The sequence below is a fragment of the Onychomys torridus genome, chromosome 3 (genome assembly GCF_903995425.1).
Source record: "Onychomys torridus chromosome 3, mOncTor1.1, whole genome shotgun sequence".
NCBI classification, from domain to species: domain Eukaryota; kingdom Metazoa; phylum Chordata; class Mammalia; order Rodentia; family Cricetidae; genus Onychomys; species Onychomys torridus.
Genome location: NC_050445.1, coordinates 40663038 through 40676511, shown reverse-complemented (window position 1 = coordinate 40676511; position 13474 = coordinate 40663038). Strand labels below are relative to the sequence as shown.

The following is a 13474-nucleotide window of genomic DNA, read 5'->3' as shown; positions in this document are numbered from 1 at the left end:
GCCGATAGATTCCCTAAGACAGAGAAAGAGAACAATGTAATTAAACATCTAAGGGTAACTTACCTAAGGTCACAAAAGCAGGAGATCCAAATTAATGCCTATCCCCTTGTTTTTAAGCAAATACCAAACAATTTACCACTCTAACACATTCCTTGATCACACCCACTGACACAAGGAGCCACTGAAGGGAAAAATCAGCATTCTATTCCCAGCATCAAGAGTAAAGTGAGTTTAACTCTAGGAAATATATTAATAACGGCCTCAGCAACGCAGGCCATCCTGCGCTAGACTAAAATGGGAAAGCTAGACAGCACATAGAAGTTATGAGACTTTCCAATAATAAACCAGTACAGAAACATGGAGTAAATCTCCTTTCTCTTGACAGTTACAGAGTTCCCAGCAAAAGACTTATTAGACACTCACGGATCAACACTCTTTGCTATAGCAGCCATGATAAAGAGAACCGCTTCTGTCACCTCCCAGGGTGGGTTGCCTTCTTTCAGAGTAGAATACAACTAGAGAAGAAGAGGTGGATTATGGAGCCATTAAAAGAAAAACAGAATTCCAAACACAAACAAAACAAAAAATGTTAGTTCAAAGAAATCTGGCTCATTGTTTCTAAACCCAATTATCTCTCAGAGCCAACTACAAACAGTACTTTCATGTTTTGTATCCTCACGATCTAAAAGTAACTATGATTTTTAGAACGCCAAGAGTTTATCAAGATTATCATGTGTCCCAGAAAAATGAGTATAATGGGAGAATGTTAAACATTAATGAGTGTCTTGTGGTCTCAGTAGGAGAGCCATAGATAAACATTCCCCCCCCCTTTTAAATTTATTTCTTTGTGTATATGTGTGTGTGCATTGGTATTTTCCCTGCATTGATGTCGGAGTGAGGGTGTCAGGTCCCCTGGAACTGGAGTGACAGTTGTGAGCTGCCACGTGGGTGCTGGGAATTGAACCCAGGACCTCTGCAAGCATAGTCAGTGCTTTTAACCTCTGAGCCATTTCTCCAGCCCCCAGATAAACATCCTTAAAGCACAAATGCTGCCTGTGCATCTGCTTCGTGCTTATTTTAATTACTGGCCGCATCGTCCGCAGTAGTGCAAGTTAAAGTGCTGAAAGGAAACTGCTCAGAAGGCCCTGTCCAAGCACAACCTTTGCTTTGCTTTGCTTTGCTTTTGTTTTTCAAGACAGGATTTCATTCTGGCAGTTCTGGGACTATCTGTAGACCAGGTTGGCCTTGAACTCACAGAGATCCACCTGCCTCTGCCTCTCCAGTGCTGGGATTAAAGCTGTACACCACCAACACCCTGCCAAGTATACATCTTTTTCTTTTCTTTTTTTAAAAAAAGGCAGACCTAGAAGAATACTGAGTGATGTTCTGGTCCTCAATTTCCCATATTATATCTATGTGTGGAACATTAACAGCTATTAGGCCAAGTAAAATGTTTACAGTCAAAAAATAAATAACTGAAAAAAGAAAGAAAAAAAAAAAACCACAACAAATTTCTGCTGTCAAAAGAGACACTACAGAACTGGGCAGTGGTGGAGCTCGCCTTTAATCCCAGCACTTGGGAGGCAGAGGCATGTGATCTCTGTGAGTCTGAGGCCAGCCTGATCTACAAAGTAAATTCCAGGATAGCCAGGACTGTTCCACAGAGAAAGCCTGTCCCAGGAAAAAAAGAGAGAGACATTACAAAGGAAAGAAAGAATAAAAAAAACCTCTCTTGTATGATATCACAGAACTTTTAATGTAGTAGTATGTAGATATTTGTATTACTTTGTAATTTCAATTAAAGATTTAGCTAGCTTTCTTTTGATTTTGCCAAAGAAGGTTTTCTGGACCTGGTGCTCCACAGAACACATCTTGGCAACACTGACAGTTCATATAATTTGTAAACTTAAGTCAAAGACAAGAGCCGGTGAGAAAAGAGTAGAAATCTGAGTGTAGGTTGTCTGCCCACTGAATCTGCCTCCTAAGAATCTCCAAATCTGCAGAGCTGATTCAAAGAACATGCTTTGTATGAAAAGTTGTAATTTACTGAACATTTCCTAGGTAAGATCATATACAAGTTTTATATATGGAATGGGTGTCAACCCTCCTCTCCTCCTTTTCTTTTTGTTAGTTTGGTATTGCTACAACACGGCACCCAAACTGTCACATCAGAGTTCATGAAAGTACGATCCAGCAGTAGGAGAACACCTGAAATTGTTCTAACATTAAGTGATGTAGGATGATGATAATGACTGCAACCTTACAAGGTAAAATGTCACTTAGTGACCGTCAGGAAGCCACAGGACCAGGACTCTTCTACTCTAGTATAGCCACCTCCGGGATAGAGCTGCACAAGAATCTAACTGTGACTGTGGACCAAGGAAATACCGGATAACTGATGAGTTGTCAGAATTAAACCCGGAAAACCTGCCCATTTTCCCCGTGGGGTCCAAATCCCTTAAAGTTCCCTGGAGACTTCCATATTTGTCAGCTGCATACATGGAGCAGCCCTCATTATGAAGAGTAATTGAGTAAACCATAACTGCATTTATTTGTTCACTACAACTGGTTTATCAGACCCTAAATGAACACTGCTACTATATGCCAGGCAATGTGCTAGGCACCTACATTATCTATTATCTCATTTGGCCACCAAGCTTGGGAAAGAAAGAAAAAAAAAAAAAAGATGGAACATTTACAGAAGATATAGAAGCAAGATAAACACAATCAATGTGATCAGAAAAACTAGCTCCAGAATCTCCAAATGGACTTACCTGGGCAAAACACTCCATAGATCCAATCAAGAAAATCAGGTCCTTCACCAGGTCTGATACTCTCATTCGGAACTCCCCAAAGTCATCAGTCTCCTCAGGAACTCCCTCCTAAAATTCAAAACCATGTACCATCTGTTTAAAACTCACCAGAGCTATCAATGCCCTGAGTAAAATCCACAGAGAAGCAAAGGCCATTCAGTAGTCAGGTGCAAGACCACAAGGCTATGTTACCAAGTAGAAGGTCGCCTCAAGTGTCAGGTGTGTTGAGCCAACACATTCTATCCTCCACTTCCTATGAGAAATTCTTCAGTTTATGTATGTGACTATGTATGCCTATTTGGTATTGTCAATTACACATCTTGTTTGTTTTCAAGAAAACCATGGTGTGAAAAGTGATTGGAAAGAAGCGTTAAAAGTTGCCTATCTAGAAAAGGTCAGCTCTTTAACACTGAACAAATCTAAGGCTTTCTTTCTCTCCCTCTCTCTTTTCTTTTCTTTTGTCCTTTTTTTTTTTTTTTTGAGCTGAGGATGGAATCCAGGGCCTTAGCAAGCGCTCTACCACTGAGCTAAATCCCCAACCCGGCTTTCTTTTTCAAAATCTTAAACAAAACAACAAAACCCAACCATTATCACAATAACTTCACAAGAAAAATTTTAGACTTTAAATCTTTCCTATCCCAATGCACTTCTCCAAATAAAAGAGTTACCAATTAATTTTAAGAGGTTAAAAGCACCTATGAAAATCTTGGGCTATGAACATCTAGAACACTCCTTACTACCACTGAGAACCGCTTATAAGGTTCAGCCTCCTTGTTTTAGGATGAAGAAACTAAAATGGAGAAATAATAAGGAAATGGTGGCTTTCTAGATGAAATAATGCATAAAATTCTAAAGTACTATAAACTTTAAAGTGTAAAAATATTTGTGAGGGAAATGGTGCACAGACCTGGCACAGAGCAAGAATCCCCTGAACCAGAGCAGCTCATGTGGGATTGTCTAAGCAAAATGTGCTTACAACTGGGGACATTCAGAGACGAGTGTGGCACATTTCCTCATAAGCAATTGAATTTACTCAGGACTAGACTAAAGCCACCCCCATGCACCCAGAAAGGTAAAGTTACTGGGGCAGAGCATACAAAGCCGTTAAGAAGAGAAGGCAGAGGAAGAGTTTTCCAATGAACTATTATTTCACGTGTCTAGTATATCTTCTTCTAAATTATCAAATGATTATAAGTAATATAAAGAAAATGTATACATATGTGGAGGGAAATAAAAATTCTCACTATCCTTACACAATCTTTTCACTTTTTTATATCCATTTTTACCTAACCATATGTCCTACACTATTAAAAACACAATATAAACCAAATGTGGTGGGATATACCTGTAATCCTAGCAATCAGGAAATGTAGAAGAATTGAGAATTCAAAACTGGTCCCAACTACGTATCAAAACATTGTCTCAAAAACAACAATGATAAGGCCAGGTATGGTGGCACATGCCTTTAATCCCAGTGCTTGGAAGGCAGAGGCAGGTGGATCTCAAGTTGGGGGCCAGCCTGGTCTAAATAGAAAGTTCTAGGCCAGCCAGCACCATACAGTGGACCCTATCTCAAAGCAAAACAAAACAAAAATCTGAACAAGCCACCAAGAACGTGGAATGTAGCTCACTATGAGAACTTATTTAAAATGATCAAGGCCCTAAGTTTTGTCCCTGGCACTACAAGAAAACAAAAGGCCCAAACAAATACAACATTTTGATTTTTATCACTTATCATACCAATTACTACTGCAGAAGTTATCACTTTTAATTGCTGCATAGAGGTTCATCAAGTTGCTGAACATAATCATTTCACACACACACACACACACACACACACACACACACACACACACACACACGATGTTTTGTATACAAAATTATCTTTCTTCTTTTATAACATCATTTAAAGCAAATTCCTACATAAACAATTACTGGTTCAGCAGGAAAAAAAACTAGAAGACTATTAGATCTATTACCTTTTCTTTTTTTTTCTTCTCATTTTTTTGAAACAGGGTTTCTCTGTGTAGCCCTTGCTGTCCTGAAACTCACTCTGTAGCCCAGGCTGGCCTCTACCTCACAAACACATGCCTGCCTCTGCCTCCCAGCTTTTTCCAAGTTGGAATCAAAAGGTGGAGAAGTAGAGAAGGGTACTTACATGATCAGGTTCCAGCTGGCAGTGCCGAGCCAAAGCATGAAGCAGCCTCTGAATGTACGCTTTGAAGATGCTATGGATAACCTCATCATTGGTTTTGTACAAATGTTCTCCTAGTCGGTACCAAAAGTTAAAGGAAATTTCTACTACCTGTTAGGTAAGAAAGTTGATGGTTTATTTGTGCAGGAAAAGAACAGGAAAAAAAAGTTTCATTACTACTTACCATAAGGCAAAGGAGCTACAATATTCCATATGCACATGTGGTGAGGAAGCCACCTTTTCTGTGGTACAGAGGTTTGTTATGTTACTTCCTAAATATCTTCCCAAATTACACCTCTAAGATTCACTTAGATGACTACCTTTATATTCTCTATTTATCATTGACAACACTTTTCCCAAAGCACATTAGATTCTATAGAAAACAAAGACACACAAGTCTTGTAAGGCACAGTTTTCCTAAATTTCTGGAACAATTAATTATGCTGACATCAGAAGATTTCTTCCCAGGAGAGCTAATTGTAACTCTCTTGACAGAGATGATTTTTAAACTCATGCTCCTCCCCTGTTTTGAGGCAAGGGGGTTGATTCATATAGTCAAGGCTAGCTTCAAACTCACTAAGTAGCTAAGGAGGATGACTCTGAATTTCCTACTCTCCTGCCTCCACCTCCCTAGTGCTGGGGTAATAGGAACACACTACCATGTCCAGCCCTCATTTGGCTGTTTTCATGAACAAGAAAGATGACAGAAATAGATGGGAATTTCAATCACAGCTACCCTTCCATACAACGCTATTTCTGAAGTGATGACTACTTCTGCTAAGGGCTATACTGCTCTGGATTTTACCCAATCTAGAAATCCTCAAGAGATCGGCAGACAAATAAACAGCACCTGTTTGTGATAAAAGGCAAGAGGCTGAGGACATAGGAATAAGAGCACAGAAGAGGGGCCTGCTGTTGTTCCTTTCCATTAAGGATCTAAATGAAAGCTGTTCAAAACAATGTCCAAGCCAAGAACACTTCTTTAATTCTTTTTCTTTTAAAATTAACAAGATTTAAACATTTATTTTTATTATGCACATAAGTGCAGGTGCCCAAGGATGTTAGAGGCATCAGATTCTACTGGAGCTGGAGTTATAGGTGGTTGTAAACCACCACATGTGGGTGCTACAAACTGAATTCAGGTCTCTGGCATCTCTCCAGCCTCCTTTACTATTTTTGAAGTGATAAATAAGAGGCATAATTTCTTAAATAGATGAAGAACTTTCTAAAAATCTAGGAAAAAAATTTTAATTTCTTACTTATCTTTATGTGTATAGTTGTTTTCCTATATGTGTGTCTGTGTACCATGTAAATGCAGGACCCATAGGAGCCAGAAAAGGGTGTTGGATCCCTTGGCACTGGAGCTATAGTTTAGTAAGTGGGTCCCCAGGAATAGCAGCCAATTCTCTCGACCATTGAGCCATCTTTCCAGCCCCTAAAATCTAGGAAACTTCTAAGTGGGTATAGTAGCATATGTCTATTATCTAAACATCTATGAGATGAAGCAAAGGGCTGGCTGGGGATGCTGATTGGAGGGCGGCACCAACTTGCCTAACATGTGCAAGGCCCTGAGACTGATCATCAGTACCACAAAGGGAGTAGGGTGGAAAATATAAACTGTCTTAAAGAATATTATTATTTTTATAAATACAGCATCCATGTAGTCTAGGCTAGCCTAGTGCTCACGATGTAGCCCATGTTAGCCTCAAACTCATGATCCTTTGTCTCAGCAGGATTATAGGCATGTCCCATCACATCCAGCTTATTGAGAATTTATTTTAAATGAAACTCATGGGGTTGGGGATTTAGCTCAGTGCTGGGTTCGATCCTCAGCTCCAAAGGGGGGGGGGGGGGAATGAAACTCACTATAGACCAGCTGGCCTCAAATTCATGGAGATCCTCCTGTGTTTGCTTCCTGAGTGCTGGGATTAAAGGCACGGGCCATCATGCTTGGTTAAAAAGGAAATTCTTCACACCTTTAATCCCAGCACTTGGGAGGCAGAGCCAGGCAGATCTCTGTGAGTACGAGGCCAGCATGATCTATAGATCGAGATCCAGGACAGACACCACAACTACACAGAGAAACCCTGTCTCGAAAAACCCACCAAAAAGAGAGAGAGAGAGAGAGAGAGAGAGAGAGAGAGAGAGAGAGAGAAAGAAAGAAGTTAATTCTTGAGTCTCATTCATATCATTTAAGGAAAAACTGAAGACGTGAAGACTTCTGGGTTATCAGGAACTGGTATATCCTAGAGTTTAGATGAGGAATGCCCAACAGCTCCTAAGTGTGGGAGGCTGTGGTGCTACTAGGGGGCAGTGGAGCACTTCCGAGGCTGGGCTGAGAAGGAAGAGGGCTCAGTGGGAGACTTCGTAGAGGGAGTTTGGGACCTAGGCTCTCACTGTTGCCGCTTGCATATGTAGCCGGCCTGAGGTAAGCAGGCGGCCTCTGCCCTGCAGTCTTCAAGGCCTGGGTCCAACGGACAAAGAACTAACATCCAAAACTGTGTGTGAGCTTGGAAAAGACAAAGAAAACACACCACTTTTTCACAGTTGGTTATCTCTGGCGCTCAAAGGCTGAATGACATGATGTGGCTTTTCACTGTTGTTTTTAGCTATTAGCTCTAAAAAATAAGTGGAACGAGAAAGGACATGCAGTGGGAAAGAATGGTTTTCCTTCTGATAGATTCTGAGTTGCCTACAACAGTCAACCTTGACAACCAGGTAGGAAAATAGAAAAGAAAGCAAAACAGAAACCCAAACACAATTCTTAAACATCCCAAGTATGGGCCACTGATGGCTCACTGGGTAGAGCTACTTGCTGAGTAAGGATATTCAATCCTGGAACCTACATAAAAGGAAGGAGAGAACTGACTGTACAACACTGCCTTCTTTACACTTACACGGAATGTAAACATTACATTCACACATGGACAGCAACCCCACCTATGCAAATAATGAAATGGAAAAAAAATCCAATCAGACACAACTCCCAGATCACATTAATTAAAAATAAGACTGTAATTTCTCAACCAGAGAATAACAGCCTTAACAAAGAATAGATACTACCTCATACTGAGGGTGGCCTGCACAAATAAGAAGCAGTTCCAAAGTTCGAAGGTCTCCCAGACCTTGGCCTGGAGTACAAACAATTTTTTCCAGGAAAGTTTCACATAGCTCAGTGAAGATACGGCAGTAATTCAGAACTCTGTAGAAGTGGAATGAGAATACCAAGTCAAGGATCTGGACTTCACATATGCACAGATACAAGTCAAACGCACAAAAGTCTCTTTGCCTGAGGGCCATTTAGTGAATACTCACTACATGCATCATAATCTCTGTGGCAAATGCCTTTACTTAGTTTGCTCACATCTATACAGATAAGCATATGATGGTAAGTCAATTCATATTCAATTATAATATATATTCACATATAATTCAATTAAAATTATACATTTTTAAAATTCCAAATTAGGGTATTGTAGTGATGGCTCAGTTGTTGAGAGCACTTGCTTGCTAGGGGACTTGAGTTCCATTAAACTATATATCTCTGTGTGTGTGTGTGTGCATGTATGAATGCCAGTGCTCATGGGATACGGAAGAGGGCACTAGACCCCTGGAGATGGAGTTATGGCAGTAGCCAGGTCCTCTGGAGGAGCAGAGCCCATTCGTAACTGTTGAGCCACTTCTACAGCCCTAAACTAGATACTTTATAGTTTACCCCTGTTTCTTACAGTCTTCTCACTGTAAGTGTAAGAAACTAGTCAAGAACTGGTGGTAATCCTCTCTCCTGGATCCAAGTTGCTACTCTAGATGCAGGTACATACCATCTATAGTATTCATTTACAAGTCACATATAATCAAAATACAATGGATGAATTTATAAACAAGATTTGAGAAGAACACCAGATTGTAGGTCACCCATGGCTCCCGACCTCAATAATTACTCACTTGTCTAAATCTTCACGTGCCACAGCCATATGATAGGCAGCCTCCAATGTCAAGACCCCCTGAAAAAGTTGCATGGCCAATGGCAAGTTAGTCTCTACATTTTCAATAGCATATAGAGCTGAGCACACACAGTCTGAAGCAGCTTCATGTAGGTTAGATGAGGTCTTGTCCTGTTGCTGAAAGACAGAATACAGAAGCAGAAATCAGAATCATTGTAGTCCAAGGAAAACAATTACAATTATGAGACAGGGTTATGCAGTCTACATTGGTCTTAAAGTCACTATGTAGCAGTAGCCAGCTCCCTGTTCTTCCTGCCTCTGCCTCCCATGTTCTAGGATTACAGAAACGCACACAATGCGCCCCCATATCTGCCTGACTGAGAGTACACTATGAACAGCCAGCCCCTTAGTTGCAGACCTCACCAAGACACCATCTTCCTCACCCTACCTCTACTTCCAGACATGCCAAGAAAATGAGCCTCTTTATCTGTCAATCAGGCTTACATAAACTTTTTTTGTTTTATTTTCTTTTGCTTTTGTTTTTTTGAGACAGGGTCTCACTGTGCAGCCTTGTCTGGCCTGGAACTCACTATATAGACCAAGCTGGCCTGAAACTCACAGAGATCCAAAGTATTGGGATAAAGGTGTTGTACTACCACACTAGGTTTCTTCTGTTTTTTAAAAACTGACAGTAGCCGGGCGATGGTGGCACATGCCTTTAATCCCAGTACTCAGGAAGCAGAACCATATGGATCTCTGTGAGTTCAAGGCCAGCCTGGTCTACAGATCCAGGACAGGCACCAAAACTACACAGAGAAATCCCGTCTCGAAAAACAAACAAACAAACAAACAACAAAAACCTGACAGCAATTTTATTTTGTAGCCTAAGCTTTCTTGGAAACACAGCAGTCTGTCTGTCTGTCTCAGCCTCCAAAATACTGGGACCACAGGTGTGAGCCATCATCCCTAGCAGGATTATAAGATTTTCCCCATGTTTCTGTTTATAGTATTTCTTCCATAGGGAATGCCATGTTTCTGCATGGTGTTGAACAGATATTGAACTCCATTCTCTTTTTAAGTGCCACTTAAAACGAAAGGGCTCAGCAATGTCAAAAGGCCCATTACATACCAAAATGAGATCTCAGAATACCAAAGTTAAGCAGGGGTTCTTAAAACTTCTGGGATGGAGAATCGAGATAACACAGAAATGGCAAATTTTCCCAATTTCTCATTCACAATAATGCATGCTAGTATGCTGTGGGATGGTCTTTCTGTACGCTGTGAATATATGTTGCTACCATTGGTAAATAAGGAAGCTGCTTTGACCTATGGCAATATAGGAGACAGCCAGGCAGGAAATCCAAGAGAGATACAGAAAGAAGAAGGGTGGGGTCAGGGGAGACACTGGGAGACACCTCCTGAGAAGCAAGATGTAATGGAACTCAGGTAAAGCCACGAGACACATGGTGATACACAGATTAATAGAAATGGGTTAAGTTAAGATGAGTGAGCTAGTTAGTAATCAGCCTAGGCCAAAGACCAAACAGCTTGTAACTAATATAAGCCTCAGTGTGTTTATTTGGGACCGAATGGCTACAGGACACAGGAAAACTTTCGTCTACACTGGTATATGAGGACATAGACTAAAACTACACCTACCCAATGTATCAATCAAGAATAAAAACAATATTATTTCTTGCTAGGTATCAGAGCACAGTTATAATCTGAGCACTTTGGGAGGATAAGGCAAAAGGATTACTACAAATTCAAGATCTACATGGAATAGAGTGAGTTCCCAGTTAGCTTTGACTACAGAGTAAGACCTTGGCTTTAAAAAACAGTCTTGGAGCTGGTAAAATGACTCTGTAGTTAAAGGCACTTGCCAAGCCTAGCAGCTTGAGTTTGATCCCTGAGACTCGCATAGCGGAGAGCAACTCCTCCACAAGTTGTCCTCTGACATCCACCCACATATAGTAAGAAGTGAGTATTTTAAATGTAATGTTAGAAGCTGTGGTGCTTTTAATCCTAGCACTTGGAGGCAAAAGATCAGGAGTACAAGTTCATCCCTGACTAGACAGTGAGTTCAAAGTCAGACCGTCTTCAAACAATAACAACAATAAACTATTTCTTAGACAATCAAAACCTGTTTATTCTATTTGTACATTTTTTTTTGAAATTACTTGAGGAAGTTCAAAAAATAAGTAACCAACCCAAAAGGCATAGTAAAGGGGAATCTAGGCATCCTAACTGGGGACAAATTTAAGAAACAACTTACAAGAATAAGAACTTACCAGAGGGCCCAGGGGGGAGCCAGCACGGCAGCACAAGCTACAGTGTCAGCCCTGTGGTGAGAGCAGAGGGTCCTGAATTTGGAGATAGCCTAGGCCCCATGACAGCCAACTACAAGCCAGCCAGTTCCTTAGTCGAGACTGTCTCAGAACAGTAACACAAGTCCACGGAGGGAAGCTGGAGGGCTCTTATTCCCCAACACAGTTAGAGTGTCTCTAAATTTAGTGAAGCCTTCACTGTAAAGTCCTTCTCTAATAACAACAACAATGACACCAGATACTTAGAATCTCTCTAAAGGTAAGAGCTACTTAAGTTAGGAGAGCCTACTGATGCAAATCACCCATCAGGTTCTTACCTGTTTTTTTTTTTTTGTTGTTGTTGTTGTTGTTTTTTAATATTTTACTCATGTATTTTGGTTTTTTGAGACAGGGTTTCTCTGTAACAATTCTGGCTGTCCTGGAACTTACTTTGTAGACCAGGCTGGCCTCAAATTCACAGAGATCTGTCTCCGCCTCCCAAGTGCTAGGATTAAAGGCATGAGCTGTTGCTACCACCCAGCTTTTTTTCCCCCTTGCTCTTTGAAGCTGCAATACTGGAGACATTTTATTAGGAAGGGTGGGGCGGGTAGAGGCCAGGGAGGAAAAGTGCCTGCCACCCATGACGGAGAACCCAAGTTCAGATGCCCCGGAATTGTGGAAGAGCACTCCTATGGCAAGATGGGAGTCAAACACAGGAGAATGGCCAAGAACCTTTCCGGTCAGCTATCCTGGAGAATGCAATACAGCAGTAAGGACTATACAGAGGGCTCCAACATCCACATGGGTGCTGTGTGTGGTATGTGCACGCCTTCATACAGAAAGCACACATAAACAAAAAATAAATAGATGAAAAAATGTTTAATGCTTTCAAAAAGTAGTATGCAGGTCTGGGATAAATGTGAGAAGCCCGTTGGTGTCCATGACCAGCAGACTGAAACTTTTCCTGTATGGCTCATTTGAATAGCAGCACATGCTTTCTTCTGCACATGCTCCATTACATGTCAGCCTCATGGCCTTTTTTCCTTCCCTAAGACAGGGTGTTATTTAGCTCTGATTTGCTTCAAATATGCTATTCAGCTAAAGGTGACCTTGAACTTTTAATCCTCCTGCGTTTACTATCTTGTACTGAGATTATAGACATGTGCCATTAAGCTCAACTTACGTTATTCTTAAAACTCAAATAAAGTTTTCCTCTCCAAACAAACATTGAGATGTCCCAGAAGGTTGGTTATTAGATGTAGCAATGGCAGTTATAGCCTTACTTACCAAAACCTCAAAAAGGAGCGCTAATAACTTATTATTAGCCATGAAGTTACTGTCCAAAACTCCCAAGTTAAACCAGCTTCCCAAACAGCGGAAGACCTTCATAAGCATCTTCTCATCAGTTCCTGCTTTTTCTACACATGTCATCTAAACAGAAAATATAGTTTAAGAAAAAAAATAAATTTTTATACTTCATTCCCATAGAATAATATTGAGAAATTAAGATTTTTTTTTGAGACAATATCTTGTTATTTGGCCCAGGCTGAACTCAAACTCATTATCCTCTCCTAGCCTCCTAAGTGTTAGGATTACAGGTGTGTCCTGCCACACTTGGCAAAAACATTCATTTTAAAATCAATCTTTCCCTCTAAGATGGCAAACGGGAGACAGAAAGGATAATGCAAGTATATAAACAGCTTGCTTACTATATTTTTCTATTTCTTCATGGGCATTGCATTATAGTCAAAGGAGCATGTAACTAACAAATAAGTGGCCAGCTGTAACATTTACTGAACCCTATTATGTGCTAAACATGATTTTAATAGCTTTAACTGCATTAACATAGCTATGCAGTCAAAATGAAATAGATCCATTACTCTCCATATACAGATGGTGAAACTGAGGCAGAGGAGTTAACTATCTTCTTAATAGGGCACAGCAAGCACTCAACCATCACAACCCAGGACCTATGATCCAGGCTGGAGGGATGGCTAGTAATTGAGAACATTGGCTGCTCTTCCAGAGGATCCTGGTTCAATTCCCAGCACCCACATAGTAGCTCACAACTGTCTGTAACTCCAGTTCCAGGGGGTCTGAAGCCAGCCAGAGATACACAGTGAGATTCTGTTTCAAAATTAAATACATTTTTTAAAATTAGATTTTCATAAAATAAGCTACCTTTACACAAATTACATTGCAAAAAAGAAATCACAC

General features: G+C 40.6%; 1 protein-coding gene across 3 annotated transcripts in view; it reads right to left on the bottom strand.

Annotated features, from left to right (window-relative positions):
• Positions 1-13474, bottom strand: part of Tnpo3 (transportin 3) — a 79824-nt gene that overhangs the window by 31250 nt on the left and 35100 nt on the right. For all 3 annotated transcript variants that reach the window (XM_036180215.1, XM_036180213.1, XM_036180214.1), the window contains 6 exons: positions 12545-12688; positions 8953-9128; positions 8071-8209; positions 4972-5118; positions 2775-2882; positions 424-515 (listed from right to left, as the gene is read on the bottom strand). In XM_036180215.1, coding sequence (XP_036036108.1) covers positions 424-515; positions 2775-2882; positions 4972-5118; positions 8071-8209; positions 8953-9128; positions 12545-12688 — 806 coding nt within the window. The remainder of the gene's footprint in view (positions 1-423; positions 516-2774; positions 2883-4971; positions 5119-8070; positions 8210-8952; positions 9129-12544; positions 12689-13474) is intronic.